Genomic DNA, 16,433 nt, shown 5'->3' with positions numbered 1-16,433 from the left:
TGAACCATCTCTCTAGCCCTTCGGCTGGAGATCTTTGGGAATAAGCATTAATGTGTGTGCTAGACTTACAGTATTCTTGCCTTGACCATGGCTTTGTATAATACTGTTGCACTTACTTAGGACCAAACATGGTCTGAAAATATTACCTAGAAAGTTCCAGAAGTAGATCAGTTCAAATTGTTAAGTTGTATACTCTACAGAGTATCATGATAAAGTCTCATGCTGTCCTCCTACTCTGGGCACAAATCGATCCTTTGTTCAGCGTGTCCACTCTGTGTGTGCTACTTCCCTGTTGATCACGTGGCTGCTATCTCAGATATCACTGTCATGGTACCACAGTGCTTGTGTTCACATGACCCTTGCTTTGTTTTGTAATGGTTCCAAGGTGTAAAAGTAGATAATGATGCTGGTGATTCAGATGTGACAAAGAGAAGCTGTGGATGTCCTCTCTAAGAGAAGATGTGAAAGCACAACATTTTGCAAGAGACACCTATATAAGTTTTATATATTGTTATAATTGTTACATTTTATTATTAATCGTTCTCTTAATTGCCTAATGTATAAACTAAACTTTATCCCAGGTACTTTAAGTATAGGAAAAAGCACTATATGCAAAGAGTTTGGCACTTCCCAATAAAGTCTTGTGATACGTTCCTGTGGATGAGTGGGGACCACTGTACTTCCTGGATTCCAGGAGGCAGGATAGGAGGCTGAAGGTTCTGTGGGTTAAGCTTTGAATGTGAAGGCTCCTCTATCAGATCATCCTCTGGAGGGAGGGTTGTGAGGTGAAAACCTAACATTTCTGGTTCATCCTTCAAACATCCTTTAGGAAAGCCCAAATCCAAAGAGTGCCAGACATCTGCCACTTTCAGTAGCGAGCCCAACACAGCCAGGTTGTTGGGTTGTGGTGCAGGAACAGATGGCTGTTTCTCTGGTAACTAAATAGTTGGCACAGGTTTACGAACCATGCTGTACATAAAATATACATGGTTCAACGTTGTCATCGTTGGCCGAGAGAGCAGAAAGCAGCGTGCAGCCTGGGTGTGCCCTGTCTGCATGCTGGCTCACTCCCCTCGCCTGTAGCCTTTTGACTGTTACTTTGAAAGGTTTTTTCTCCAGCTTGAGTGTTTTAGATGGATTTGCTTTCAGAAGTTGACTGATACATCATGTCATTCCCCTGCCGTGGTTTAACCTCTGTGCTGTTTCCTGGTGCTTGTGGGAAGGCCAGAGAGGCAGCTCTGGCTTCTGTTAACCTTCAGTGCCCAACTCTGCATCTGTGGCTAAACACAACCTAGACTCTTCAGGGTACGATGGGCTCTTGGGATGAGAATGTGGGATCCTGCTCTCAGGCATCTGTCCAGGGGAGTGGGGAGGCCAGGGTGTTTGCACCCGTGCCTGCCTGTTGCCTGGAACATGAGTTATAATAAAAACTGGTGCTAACCATGCCCAGTAGCAGCCAGCTGATCCCTGTGCTAGCCAGGATGGGTTCTTCCTTTGGAAAGTACAGGGGCTTTCAGGGTGGCTGTTAACAAACAGCATGGAGGGTCAGTTCTGTCTGTGCAGGCCGCTCAGGTGCTCTCAGATGCTCGGCCAGGAATCGTAAGAAAAGTGTGGCAGAGCCCAGCTACACAGACTGGTGTGGAAGATTGCTTACACAAGATGCGTGGCTGTTTGACAGAGCAGAACAAGTCCACGCGGTGGATGCAGGTGGCCCACAGAGTCTTTCAGACTCACCCACCTGGCCCTGTGCAGAAAATGTTTGCTGAACTCTGCTCCAGGCAAATGTTGGCCGGGCCTGGGTGGCTAATGCTGAGCGTCTCCAGCCTGTGTGGATGATGTCAACGTGATCTCTGGTTCTGAGTCCCACTCCAGTGGTAGAGGGCTGGGCACCTTGCTCTCAGAATGTAGCTGTACTGCCGAGTGGACACTCCCATGGTTCTGGCCTTACCTCTCACCTGCCATTCCTCCCTCTGGCAGCATCCACTCCAGCGTACTGAAGGATGAGGCCGAGGTTCCTGCAGCTGGCACGCCCCAGCTCTCTGAGGTCAGCCTGGGTCGCTTTGACTTTGACGTGTCTGACTTCTTCCTCTTTGGCTCACCCCTGGGCCTGGTCCTGGCCATGCGGAGGACAGTGCTGCCTGGGATAGATGGTGGGTATGGTCAGGCCAATGGCTCAGGGGATCAAACTGGTGGAGTGGGAGGATGGACAGAGTGATGGAGGCGGGGTAGATGCAGAGAAATGATCGCAGCTGGGCGAGAGGACAGGCAGCTTCCCTAGGTGGGGCGGTTTGACGGACTTCACTCTCCCTTCCATGTGCCCCGAGGTTACTTGCTCCTCTGTCACGTCCCATGAGAACATAGACCACACTCATTTACCCTATCCCAGCAAACCCTCCCTCCCTGTCCCCAGCAGACCTCCTGCAGCCAACTGGTGCCTTTGCCCGTGTAGCATCTGAAGCCTAAAGCTTTTTCAGCTCCTACAAAGCAGATCATGATGCCGTCTGACCAGCCTGGGCCTTACAGTCTGAGGCCAGGAGTGCAGGCTGTCATTCATTGCTCGCTGCTGAGGCTTTGAAGTGGACTTGAACTGAGGCATGGCAGAACTTAGGGTCACTCTCAGTGTTGCAGAGGAGCCTCGGGGTTTCCTTAAGTGCAGCAGACTCAAGCCCCTGACCCAGGACAGGAGGCTGGCAAGGAGACGCCTGCTGGCCAGTGAAGGAAGTGCTTCACCTGCTCTGACTAACATTGAAAGCACCAGATCAAGGGGCCACTGACCCGTCTGAAGGGACTTGGTTTGGCTTCATAGATCCGGTAGTGACTTGAGTGTGGTCAGAGGAACTGAAAGAAGTCTCCCAGTGTGAAGACCGTAAATATTAAAAGGAATAATATTGTAACTATTAAAAGGAAATATTAAAATAGTGTAAGGAAGGCCTGGTATTCTGAAGAAAGGAAGGACTCTTTGAACACAGAGGAAGGAAAGCAGCAAGCTTACCTATGTTCACCAGGGTGGCAGTGCTGGGTGTCTACCATGGTGCCCCTAGGTGGGGCAGACTGGCGAGGCCTTCAATGCCAAACTGGGCATTTTGTTTTTGGGTACTGTGATGGCTAGTTTTCTGTCAAATTGACACAAGCTAGATTCATCTGAGAGGAGGGAACCACAATTGAGAGAGTGCCTCCATAAGGCTGGCCTGTAGGCAAGACTGTGGAGCATTTTTATAACTGATGATTGATGTGGAAGGGCCCAGCTCATTGTGCGTGGTCCTGTCCCTGGGCAGGTGGTCCTGGGGTGTGTAAGAAAGCAAGCTGAGTAAGTCAGTAAGCAGCACTCCTCCATGGCTTCTGCTTCAGTTCCTGTCTCCAGGTTCCTGCCTTGAGTTCCTGCCCTGACTCCCCCCAGTGATGGAGTGTGACCTGAGAGTAAGATGAAATAAACCCTTTCCTCCCCAAGTTGCTTTGGGTCATGGTGTTTTATCAAAGCAATAGAAACCCTAGCTAAGATTGGTAGCAAAGACCCAGGGGAGGTTCTTGAGCAGGAGAGAAGGCTACTCAAGGCTGCATTCCAGGGAACCCTTTAGAGCCATTAGAAGGGGGCCTCTACATGTGTCTTCTTCCCGCTCACCCAGGTTTCCAGATGCGTCCTGCCTGTAGCCAGGTCTACAGCTTCTTCCACTGTGCGGATCCCTCAGCCTCACGGCTGGAGCCACTGCTGGAGCCCAGGTTCCACCTGGTGCCTCCCGTCAGTGTGCCTCGCTACCAGAGGTTCCCCCTGGGCGATGGACAGTCTCTCCTGCTCGGTAGGTCCTGGGGCTGTGAGAGTGTGCTGAGTTGGAGGTTGGAAGGTTCCGGGAATGTTCTTTCTGGCTCAGCCTCTCAAGCTGTCAGCTGTGGAGTGGCTCATGGGGACACGGCTATGCTGCTAGAGGACCCTGGCAGGAAGCCAGCTGGCTCTGGAGTAGCTGCTTATGACAAGGACCGGCTCTGTGCCAGGCATCTTGGTGCCAGGGCTTTGCTCACCTCAGACCCCGGCAGGCTCCCATTTGAGCTTCTATGGCTAAGGCTGGAATAACAGTGGGGTTGTTGACCCTGAAGGGCAAGTGACTGGTGCATTCCCAGTGCTGTTTCCCAGTGCCCATCTCATACCCTGCAAGGACCCATCAGGGAGTGTGTCCTGGTAGGATTCATGGAAGGGGTGGCCTTTGGCCAAGGTCCTGGAGGAGAGGTGTGTTTGGATAGGTAGAGAGGCATTGTAGGGACAATAAGAGCAGGTCAGGTGAGTTTAGAGAAAGACAGTGGCTCTAGGTTCAAAAGGAGTATGTATGTGACTGGGGATACGGCCAAAGGCAGGTCTGGAATGGACAGCCAGGCACTTGGCAATGAGTCTCGGCTCCATAGCTCCATATCGCCATTGAGGAAATCCAGCCTAATCCTTTTCAGAGGTTTGGGCCAGAGATGAGAGGATGCTATACCCGTGATTCATTTCAGGGTTAAAACTTACCCTTCCTTGTCCTTCATCTCAAAGGGATATGTTTGTCTAGGACTTCCATGAAGAAGCGAAGCTCCAAAGCTCTGTTCTGTTACCTTGAATGCTCCCTCCAAAAAGGGGATCCCCCAATTTAGAGGTTTCTCCCCCCATCCCCATCCCCCAGCTTGCAGGCTGGAGTGATTTCCATCTATTTTCACCTATGCCTCTGTGGGTCATGGGAGGAATTTGATGAGAGAGGGTATTGTTAGGCATCACATCATGACTTCAGCTAGGCCTTAAGGTCCAACTTACAGAATTCTCTGTAGCTTTTGGGTGATAGGGTGATGTTGAGATCCCTACTCACATCTGTATTACTCACAGTTTAATAAGAGGTGAAAGTTAACAATGTACTATGCTGGTGTGTGTGGGGGTGGGGGGTAGTGGGTGCTGGTGACCTGCTAAACCTAGGCTGGCTTCTTTGCATTTCCAGTCTCTTGCCCAGCTTAGGGCTGGCACTAAGTAAGCCACTCTGTTGGAGACTCAATGCTTGCCTGACCTTGCAATTCCCCCTCCAGCTGATGCCCTGCACACCCACAGCCCCCTATTCCTGGAGAGCAGCTCCTGGGGAAGTCCCCCGCTTCTGGATGCCCCTGCCTCACCCCTTCAGGCCCCAAGATTCCAGCACTCAGGACGGAGGCTAAGCGAAGGCAGCTCCCATAGCGACAGCTCAGAGTCCTCGGACAGCCTGGCACCTATGGGAGCCTCCCGCAGTGAGTGAGGTCCTTTTGGGGCCCAGCCTGTATCTGAGGGACCTTCCCTGGGTGGTGATGGGTCCACAGCAGGGCTACTGCGGGCGGGCTCTTGGGTTGGGAGGATCTGTGAAAGAAGTGACATTCCTGTCTTTGGGAAAAGGGGTGGGGATGGGGGTATGAAGGGCTGGAGAGAGGGCTGATTTCGTTTCCCACTGAATCCTCACTGATTTCCTAGACTAAACTATGACCCAGGATAGACCTCCAAATATACCAGCTAGGGCTGTGCTTCTCCCCCATCCCCAAACTCAATGCTAGGTACTAAGCCTAAGCCACACGCTAGGCCAATGCTAACAGCTAAGCCTCATCTCCAACCTTTGGGTCTGAGTTCTGATGCTGAATGGAACTTTGACCTCTGACCACGGCCCACTGAATTTTGACCTCATAGCCTTGACCTTTGACCCTGCACAGGCCTCTGATCTCTTGATCATGCGCTAAGCCCTGACCTCTGCAGGCGCAGACTGATTCCTAGCCCTGGAGAGAGCTCCTGGGTAATCGCTGTGGAGCTGCACCATGGGGTACAACTGTGGCTGTCTCTGAGGGGCCTGGTCCTCCTTCTTGAGACGAGCTGGGAGCCCCGTGTCTTAGTGGAGGGTTAGGGTTAGAAGGGCTGGTGAAAGGGCAGGAGTCCCCTCCCCAACCAGCACATTCAGGGCTGGTGCTGTGGCCCCAAGCTTGCTGGTACACATCTCCACTGAGCCTGTGCCAGCTGTCTTCTGGCCGTTCTGTCCTCATCTCCTTCTTGGCCCCACAGTCACAGCCAAGTGGTGGGGAACCAAGAGGATTGACTACGCCCTGTACTGTCCTGATGTCCTCACCGCCTTCCCTACTGTGGCCCTACCCCACCTCTTCCACGCCAGCTACTGGGAGTCTACCGATGTGGTCGCCTTCATCTTGAGACAGGTACTGTGGCTCCCTTATTGGGCCCAGCCTATTGGCCTCTCTAGGGAATCCCAGCATTCTCCTGGGGTCACATGGAGCAGTTGGCCTCTCTATCTCTGATATGTTGAGAAAGCACTGGGGCACTGATGCCAAGAGGAAGTGACAGGCCAGAGAAGGGGTTCCTTCAAGAACACCAACTCTCTAGATAATTAATGGAAACCCGCAGAGGGAGCCATGCCTATGTGTCAACATGGAGGCTGGAGAAAGGCATGCCTGGTGTCTCTGAGTCTCAGTGTCTTTGTCTTTAAAAAGGAATGGCAGGAAAGCCAGAGCCTGAAGGTAGGAAGACATAGAGTTGGGGGGCAGTTCTGAAGGTCTGGTGTGTCACCTGGGTATGGCAGGTATGTGAGCAAGGGAGAGCTATCTATCAACTGACCAGTGCTTTGAGAAGGAAGCTTTGGGGCTATTGTTAGGGGGTCCAAGAGAGTCCCTGGGAAGAGTCATACCAGGACATGACAGCTTGAAAGTGCCAAGGGGTGGTGACATGTGGATTCTAGTGGCAGTACCTACTGAGGTCTGAGCTGAGGGAAGTGACCAGCTAAGTAGTCATGTCTTCCCACTGAGTAACCATGAGAGCCGTTTCCTAGGACTTTGGCAGAGTGGAGCTGGGCTGGGGCAGTCAAGGCTGTGCTTCTGAGGGGTGAGACACATGGTAGGTGCTGGGGGGTAGTGAGTCTGGAGCTTGGAGAAATGGTCGGGACTGGAGATGAAAAAGTGGTTGTCATCGGACCTTGGCTGGTCTTGAAAACTCATAAGGATGCTTACAAGGTCGCCAGAGAAGGCAGTTCAGAGACAAGTCTGGAGCTCCCCAGGGACACAGGAAGGCCCATCTGAAGGGGTGGAAGAGGTCACCCCCATAGGCTGGAGGAGAATATTGAACAAGTAGACAGGTGTGATGGAAGTTCCAGGGACATAGTGAAGTGGCTTCAGTGGCGTGCTGGGCACAGAGCTGTTGGGGTGGACAGAGGAGAGGAGGTAGGTAGGGAAGTAGAGATGGAGTGCAGAAGTCTCATGGAGAACTTGATGCTATGGAAAAGGCATAAGGGTCTCCAATGAGAGGACATTTTTTTTTTTAAAGATTTATTTTATTTATTATGAATACAGTGTTCTGTCTGCTTGTATGCTTGCAGGCCAGAAGAGGGCACCATGTGGTGCTGGGAATTGAACTCAACCTCTGGAAGAACAGTCAATGCTCTTAACCTCTGAGCCATTTCTCCAGCCCCGAGAGGGCATTTTTATATGAGATGAGCTGTGGTAGGCATTGGGGATGTTAAAGAGAATGACCCAGCAGAAAAGGTCTAGACCAGAGAAGGGAGGGCTGCTGAAGCAATCAATGGCCTTGAGAAGGTGATAGGGCTGAGTCAGGGCCCCAGCTAGCCTTAGGCAAAAGGTCACCTGCAAAAAAGGAGGGAAGGCAGAGAACAAACGAATGCTTGTTAGGTAGCCACAAGATTCAGGCATGATGAAGGTCAGAGGCTGCCCCCCAGAGCAGAGCCACCAAGTGGACAGTTCTCTGGCTCCAGCTGTCCAGACAGGTAGGAAGGGAGACAGCTCCCAGAGCCCCAGCAGGGCCCAGGTGATGTCGTAGGGAGGCCAGAAGCAGGGCTTGGCTGGCTACTGTCCTGGGAGGCCGAGGGTTGAGAACACGCTACCAAGCCCCTCCTTGCTTTTGGCTAGGTGATGCGTTATGAGAGCGCAAGTGTGAAGGAGAGCACTGGCCTGGACCCCACGGCTCTGAGCCCCACTAACCCCCGTGAGAAGTGGCTGCGCAAGAGGACCCAGGTCAAGTTGCGGGTAAGATCTTGCTGCAGTTGTGTCTGTTGGAGAGGTGACCTTGGGAGTCTGGGCAGCCATGTGCCAGATAGGAACTTTGGTTTCCCGGTAGGGCTCTTCTCCACTCCGGCTGGGCTGAGTGCTTGTAGGAGGGAGCCGGTGTGAGTTGGTCTCCCAGGGTCTGGCTCCACCTGGAGGTCCAGGGCTCTGGGGATGGTAAAAGCAGGGCTGTTGTGGAAGGATTGCTCCATGCGGGGCTTCTGAAGACGTGGACTTGACATAGATGATCTTTCCTGTGCCCCAGGTCCCTGAGCCACTGAGTAGGGATGGGGGTGATCCTTGCCACAACAGGGTATACACATCAGGATGAAGATGGCAAGGATTGCCAGGGCAGATCACACGAGGCTCCTCTAAAGATGGGGCTCCTCTGTATGGTCCTGGGGCACAAAGGGGAGTCTGGGAGGCATTCATTCGCTTATTCTCTCAGCCAACTGCCAGCACTGCCTACTCTGCTTCAGTCTCTCTGTGGGGATGATGTGCAGGCTGAGAGTATATCAGCACAGCGGTGCTCTGGTGAGCAGTTCCACTATGGTGAGAAAACATCAAGCATGGATCCTAAAAACAGTTCTAAAAAGCAGAGTGACTAATGCTTCATGAATCAACGGTTTTGTGCATGAGCACACTTGTTGTGATGTAATTCACCTATCACATAATCCAGCCATTTACAATGTCAAATTCATGGATTTTAGTGTATTCACAGTTGTCTGCTACTGGCTCCCCCTTCCCTTCACAGTTTCATCACCACATAAAGGAAACCCCTTTCCCTGCAGCTCTGTTCCCTTCTCCACTATCCCTGGCTCTTCCCTGAGTAGCCAACCAGTCATCTAATGTTGGTCTCTGCTGTTGGTCTCTGTTGTTGAGACTCAGCTATTCTCGACATTTCATGTGAATGAAGTCACATATGTGTTTCTGTCTTCCTTCTTTCACTTAGCATGTTTCCAAGGTTCACCCATGTTGTGTCCATGTATAGCAACTTGTCTCCTTTTCCTGACTGGATCCTATTCAACTGTGTCCATATATTCTGTTCATCCAGTTGTCAATTGAAAGGCATTTGGGTTATTTCTACCTGTTGTCTGTCTTGAATAATATTGCTTTACGTATTCATCTACGCAGTTTGTGTGGGCATATATTTTCATTTTCTTTGGGTATAGATGGGGAGTGGCAATTCTACCCTTAATCTCTTGAGGAACTACCCTACTGCTTGCCACAGTGGATGCCCCATTTTATGCCCACCACCAGCGTCTGAGGGTTCTGATTCTGGCACATCCTCAGCACAGCATCCACTGTTGTCTGTGTCTTTGACTCTGGGTATCTTAGTGTGTGAGGATCCCCACTGTGGCTGATCACCCATTGCACATGCTTATTTCCAAGAACCCATCCATCCTCTTCAGTGACCCCATAAAGGAACCTCCAATCCCATGCTAGAGCAGGTCCTGTGACGGGTTTCTCTCAAGGACTGGTGTCAATGAGTTCTGCTGAGGGTTTTTTTTTTTTGGGGGGGGGCTGCTGAATCATGTGGCTTTGCAAGCTGAGAGGAGGTGCAAATCACATCTTTGGGGAGCCAATAGATATAGCAGGATGGAGGTGAGTCTGCTGCTAGGGGATGGGCTGAAGTTTGGAAACAAAGGGATGTCAGGACAAGAGGGTGGAGGAGGAGCCCCAGGAAAACAGAACAGACTGCAGAGGCACTTTTGCCAGGCTTGGCTCAATGTGCCACACTCAGGGTTTGGACTTCAGTGGAAGGTGTGGGATGCTGCCCAGGTAGGATCAGATCTATAAAGACAAGATCTATCAGGAGGCAGCCCTGAAACACAGAGATCCCTTAGGAATCTTCTCTCAGAGTCCAAATGCAACAGTTGTGGGTGTGGCACACACAGAGACTTGACCAGTATGAAGTAAAAAGGTCACCAGATTGAGGGACTACGGTCTCTAAGGCTAGCCTGTGAGTGGTGGACAGTTGGGGGCCGACACAGGACTTGGAGCTGCAGAATGAGTGGGGCAGAACTGAAAGACAAGGATACCGAGGCAGCAAGGGAGGAAATAACTCATTATCCAGGACATTGCCCTGACTACTATCCTGTGTGGGGCTCAGGCTTCAGGGAAAGGAGACCTGGGTGGCAGTCAGCAGATCAGTGCGTGTGCTCTGGTCAGGCTCACAAGCTTGCCTGTGTTACTCTTTCTGTCCTTGTGTATTTGAAAATTTCCACTAAAAAAGGACACTTGGTAAATGGCTGTTTATGCAGAAGAAAGACCCAAAGGTGACTGGGTAGTTTCCAGCCCAGGAATCTAAAAACAAATGACAGCTGTAAAGGCCAGTTGTCACATCAGAGGTGTGCAGACTCAAGAGCATGGGGCACCTCGGTGGGCAGCCTAAAAGCGGTTTTGGTAACTCACGGGCTGTTTCTGGAATCGTTGTGCAGGCTGCTCATGGGACACCTGACTCAGTGGGGCCATAGCCCAGAAGCCATCCTCACAAGGCTCTAAGGATAAAGCAAGAGTGAGCCTTGTCTGCAAAGGCTGAGCCGGGTTGTTTCTTTCTGTCCTTGCAGAACGTTACTGCGAACCACCGTGCCAATGATGTAATTGCTGCGGAAGATGGCCCCCAGGTTCTGGTGGGGCGCTTCATGTATGGCCCTCTTGACATGGTGGCTCTGACTGGAGAGAAGGTACCCAGGGTTGAGCATCTCCTTGGCTCACCTGCTCCCCCCCCCTCCCCCCGTGACTCATAGCACCCCAGGGCAGAAAGGGTGATAGTAGCAACAGTGCTGGAGCACAAAGCAGGCAGCCCTTTCCCTGCCCAGCAGATCAACGAGGGCTAAGGGAAACTTGGTATCTCCAAAGAGGCGGGGAAGCCGGTGTGGCCACCACTTGGAAGGGAGGGTTATAGGAAACTCTAGGATACAGTAGGTAGGAAGCGGTGCCCAGGGGTCTGTTGTTTGGGCTGTCAAGCATGTGGTCCTTCAGGCTTCAGCAGGTCCCTTACTTCCTTCACTGGCTGCAGGTGGACATCTTGGTGATGACAGAGCCATCATCAGGCCGCTGGGTCCACCTGGACACAGAAATCACCAACAACAGTGGCAGGATCACATACAATGTGCCCCGGCCCCGGCGCCTGGGGGTTGGTGTCTATCCTGTAAAGATGGTGGTCAGGTAGGATCAGGGTTTGTGTGTGTGTGTGTGTGTGTGTGTGTGTGTGAGGTTCTCATGGTGGATTTTTTTTGAGGGGGGGGCTCTCCCATCCAGGCTGGAAGATAGAGGTTTTTTTTTTTTTTCTGTTTACACGGAGAGAGGAAAAGGGAAGAGGCCACCAGCCATGGTATCAGGAGACACTACCCAGAACCTGGGCCCAAGACTGACTGATTTCAGCTGCAGGCTGACCTCAGGCTGATACCTTTCAGGGGTGACCAGACCTGTGCGATGAGCTACCTCACAGTGCTGCCCGGGGCATGGAGTGTGTTGTGTTCAGCATTGACGGCTCCTTTGCGGCCAGTGTGTCTATCATGGGAAGTGACCCCAAGGTCCGGCCAGGGGCAGTGGATGTTGTTCGGTGAGTGTTACCTCTCTTAAGGAAGGATATCTCCCCAGGGCAGGAGCCAGCAGCTTTGGGGGAAGTGCATCAGTCCCCCCCCCCAGCTTTCTTTAGGACACCTGTAGGTCTCTGGGCCTAGGCACTGCAAAGTTCTGGCTTTATCTCCAGGAGTCATTCACTGGGAATCTTGGGGAGATCAATCCCATTTGTAGACTTGAGCTCATTCATTTGTCCCTACCTCCTCCTCTTCTCTTCTCCTGGGCATCCTTTTACCTTTTCTCTGGGGTCAGCTCCAGATCAGGCTCTGGCTTGGGGTCTGCTGTAAAGGTTGCTGCTGGTGGGAGAATCTGAGACCAGCAGAGGAAAATAAACCAGGGATGAGAAATAGTCATTAGTGACATTAGAGACTTAGACCCCAAGAATGGACAGAAATTAGGGGGGGGGCACTGGGAGTTTGTGGCAGCTGGGGTAGTAGGGACTGCCCTGCCTTGCTCAGGGAGAGAAGCTGGGTTAACTTTGGGGTTCTGGAGAGAGAGTGGTTTCCAGCTGCTTTGTGGCTCTGGAGGAGAGGTCCTGCACAGCCCACTGGGAGGGTTGGCGGGTATATCCCACAGCGGAGATGGGAGCTGTGCTCTCTCCCTCTGTGACTCCGCCCTCCTTCCACACAGTGCTGCCTCACCTAGTTAGTTGCCAGACACTGCTTTCTGTTAGTCTAACAGAGGCCGCCCCCCCCCCCTCTGCCTGCACAGATCCCATCTGCCCGGGGTGTCCGGGAACTCCCAACATCTCAGTAACTCCTGCATTGCGCATCTTCGCATCTTCCCAGATGGTCTTTAGAAAGCCCAATCTGTGGCAGCCAGTTAGGGGCTAGCTAGTGCCACCAGATCTGGGCTCATCTGTACCTTGGGCCATCCAGGGAAAACAGAGTAAAGAACTGATTGTACCTGGGAAATGAGGAGAATTTCCCCCTGGAAGGGGGATCCTGAAGGATGAAGATGTAGACAGGCAGGGGAGGGTCCAGAGCCAGGAGCACAGGATTTGTACAGGGGTGCCAGAGCAGCCCTATGTGGATTAGGAGATTCTACTCATCAGGGCAGAGCCCAAGGATAGAGGGAAGCCTTGAAATATTACCTCAGCACTAGGGAGCTTGAAATATTACCTCAGCACAGTATGATTTCAGGAAAAGGAACAACAGGGTTGGGTTTGTGGTTTCTAGAAATTGCCATGAAACTGTCAAGGATGAAAATGAAGCCAACTCTGGTTTTAGGACTAATGCCTTTATCCTTGGAATAACCCTATGGGGTGTTTGGATGATTAACTCCATCCTATAGATATTAAACTAAGCGCATGCGAGCGAGCAGCGCGAGCGCGAGAGAGAGAGAGAGAGAGAGAGAGAGAGAGAGAGAAGAGAGAGAGAAGAGATGAGATGGGAAAGATGGGACAGAAACTAAGGACCAGGCACTGGAGGTTGGCGCAAAGCCTCTGGCCTGGGCATATTGGAAGTTTTCTTGTTAGTGGAGAAGGCAGAAGCAGGGGAGGTAACAGTGAGGAACCAAGTTGGGTCAGTTCTCACGGGCCAGCCTGAGGAATGACACACTCACACGGGAGCAAGGACTTGAGAGCCCCCTTGCCATTACTGCTGGCTTCTCCAGAGGGCGGTGTCAGTCAGGACAGGGGCAGTGGGCAGCCTGCAGGGGGCCGAGCTGGACCCAGCAATGCCATCTCGCCAGGCACTGGCAGGACCTGGGCTACATGATCCTTTACATCACGGGGCGGCCGGACATGCAGAAGCAGCGGGTAGTGTCGTGGCTGTCCCAGCACAACTTCCCACAGGGCATGATCTTCTTCTCGGATGGACTGGTGCACGACCCGCTGAGGCAGAAGGCCATCTTCCTTCGCAACCTCATGCAGGAGGTAAGTGTGGGACTGGGGCGGGACTGCAGCCACACCCACTAGGAGTCCAGGGAGGAGTTAGTTCTGACCCTCTCCATCCTCTTTCCGATCCCAAGGGGCTGGGCATCGGCTAGTGTAGGGAAGCACATTTTGTTGGCAGAGTACGTAGCTCTCACTGGGCCCTCTTAACAGACCTAGGAGGCGGGTGTTAATCTTCATTGACAAATATTCACGCTTTATCTTCTCCTGACTCCAAGACTTAAATTCTTGTCTCTATATCTGGTTATTCCTTCAATAGATATCCCAGTGCCTATTGAGACATTTCAGGCTTTGTTGTGTTCCTCCCTGCCTGGTGCTGGCATTTCTAGCTTGTCTTCCTGAATCTGTCGCCTAGAGCTGTGATTCTCCAGCTGCACCTAGGAATCAGTTAAAAAGTCAAATTCCTAGGCTTAGCCAGACAGCAGAAACCCTGGGAGGATGCTGGGGCATCTTTGTGCAAAGCCCTCCAAGAAGTCCTACTCTGTGGGGTTGGGAGTGGGGGGTAGTAAATGGGGGGGGAGAGAGATGGGGAGAGAGAGACGGGGGGGGGGAGAGAGAGAGAGAGAGAGAGAGAGAGAGAGAGAGAGAGAGAGAGAGGCTGACTCACAGATGGAAAGCAGGAATAGACAAATGAAAATTATACTAGTTCAAATTTCGGTGTCCATAAATAAAGTTTTATTGGCACACAGCCAAGCTCATCTGTTTATGTATTGTCTGTGGCTGCCTTTTCGATGCAGTGAAAGAGCCGAGTCGAGTTGCTGTGGCAGAGCTCAAAGCCTAAAATATTTACTATTTGGCTTTTCAAAGAAAAAGTCTGCCAATCGCTGATCTAGAGAAAGAAAGGCATGTAAATTGACAATTACTGGTGTGTGGCAGAAAAAGGGCAATATTGGCAAACAGAGGAGAAAGGACTTAGGTTCGCCTGGGAAAGCCTGAGCAGATTCTAGTAGGTAATAACTTCTGGGCTTAGTCTTGACATATGAGTATAAGCTGTCAGGTAGACAATGTGCTGGACCTGGGGAAATACAAAGAGGTTAAGATGGATGTGAAATCAAGCTTTATTTGGGAATAGCTCTGTGGAAGGATGCCTGTGCCATGGTGGTTTATGGGACCAATCAAAGAGGTTGAGTCGAGGGGGATTTTTAAAGGCAATAATGGAGGAGGATGACAAAATATTTCCTAAGGCAATACCGTTTGGCTGTAACAAGTAATAACTACGATGACCTAAGTCTGAGGGTGAACGGACAGTTGCTGAGAGAATGTTCTCGGACAAGTACTGCTTGAGGGAGATTGCTGTTGACTTCTTAAAACTAATTTTTATATTTTAGACTAGACTTCACTGTGTAACCCTGGCTTGCCTGGGACTCCCAATGTAAACCAGGCTGGCTTCAAACTCACAGAGATTCATCTGCTTCTACTTCCCAAGTGCTGGGATTAGGGGCATGTGCCACCATGCCTGGCCACTGCAGGCTTTTGTGTAGGGTTGTGGTCCTGACAGACTGTGTGTGTGTGTATGTCAGTGTGTGTGTGTGTGTGTGTGTGTGTGTGTGTGTGTGTGTGTGTGTGTGTGTGTGTATGTAAGAAAGAGAGAGAGAGAGAGAGAGAGAGAGAGAGAGAGAGAGAGAGAGAGAGAGAGAGAGATATTATCAGGCCATCATGAATTCGAATACCTCCTTCATAATCTCTTGGCTTGGTGTTTTTCATGGGGTTGACCTGAGTAATTCCATTATGATTTTCACAAGATGCTAAGGTGCAGGGGTGAGAAATAGCCTGGGATGTTCTCAGAGCTGAAGGAATACAGAATGGGGGTCTGTGTAGGCAGGGTCAGATCAAGGACAGGTGGGAGCTGAGACCATAGAGATCATGAGGGACCCAAGCTTGGTAGATTTTAGAAACCCTGAAAACTAGATCAAGATCTTGGGCTCTCTGCCGAGGGCAGTGTGGAGCAATGGGGAAGTTTGGAATAGGCAGTGGCAGCATCTAATTTGGGTTTTAGAACGATTCTTTGGCAGCTCACTGGAGAACACACTGGCAAAGTCAAGGAGGAAGGGTAGTTAGGAGGCTGTTACTCCAGCAAGAACAGAAGACTAGAACCCAGACATTAACAATAGATGGAGAGAAAGGCATTTACAGCAGGAGACCCAGCAGGTAGCATTGTCAGGACTTGGGACTGGCTGATTACGGTCAAGGAGCTCTCAGTTGTCCTATTGCATGACCAAGAGAGATCAGGGTGCCATTGGGTTTATTTGTGTTGTTCAAGATCTCTCCAGGGTCTGGGGTAATGATGACACACAGTAGGTGCTCAGTAAATGCTAGTAGTATGAATATGTAAACGAATAAAAGGATGAAATGAGAATGGATACAGGAGGAGGATCAGGCAGGGAGAAGATGAGGTCAGATGTGGATATGAGGCGGCTGATGGGTCCATGGAGTCATGTGAGTCCTAGCACACGGATCAGGGCAGTAGCCTGGACTGTAGGCAGAGACTGGAGCCCTGGAGATAAATCAGTGGAGCTGTGTGGGGAGGCAGGGACCACCCAGGAGTGGTTGGAGCCAGGTGAAGCCATGCCATGCTTCTGAGAGCAGGGTGAAAGGCCGGCTGAGGACAGGGAGGACAGGCGGAGAGGAAGAGGGCCAGGCAAGGAGGGTTTCAAGCAGCAGGCCCTTTCTTGCGAAAGTGACAGCTGTCCACTAGCTGAAGCCTGGCGGGTGGATAACCTTGGGGTGAAAAGGACACCTCTGAAGGCCACGGAGATAGAGAGGTAGGGTAGAGCGAGCGTGAAGGTGGGTCCCAACCTGGAGCAGGTTGTAAGGGTGGGAGGCAGCAGGCTCTCCATGGGGACAATACGTTCATCACCTTTCTTTCTGTCCTGTGACAGAAACCTGAGAAGTCAACCTGAGGGAGGAAAGGCTTTTGGGCTCATGG

General features: G+C 51.5%; 1 protein-coding gene across 1 annotated transcript in view; it reads left to right on the top strand.

Moving 5' to 3' along the window:
• Positions 1-16,433, top strand: part of Pitpnm3 (PITPNM family member 3) — a 92,103-nt gene that overhangs the window by 69,692 nt on the left and 5,978 nt on the right. Inside the window, 10 exon segments of the mRNA XM_037201331.1 lie at positions 1,978-2,150; positions 3,624-3,794; positions 5,038-5,232; positions 6,026-6,174; positions 7,891-8,007; positions 10,596-10,712; positions 11,048-11,196; positions 11,445-11,485; positions 11,488-11,593; positions 13,306-13,489. Coding sequence (XP_037057226.1) covers positions 1,978-2,150; positions 3,624-3,794; positions 5,038-5,232; positions 6,026-6,174; positions 7,891-8,007; positions 10,596-10,712; positions 11,048-11,196; positions 11,445-11,485; positions 11,488-11,593; positions 13,306-13,489 — 1,402 coding nt within the window.

This window comes from Peromyscus leucopus, chromosome 8b (genome assembly GCF_004664715.2).
Source record: "Peromyscus leucopus breed LL Stock chromosome 8b, UCI_PerLeu_2.1, whole genome shotgun sequence".
Lineage (NCBI taxonomy): Eukaryota > Metazoa > Chordata > Mammalia > Rodentia > Cricetidae > Peromyscus > Peromyscus leucopus.
Note: the sequence above shows the minus strand (reverse complement) of the source record. Positions and strands in the feature narration are given on the sequence as shown.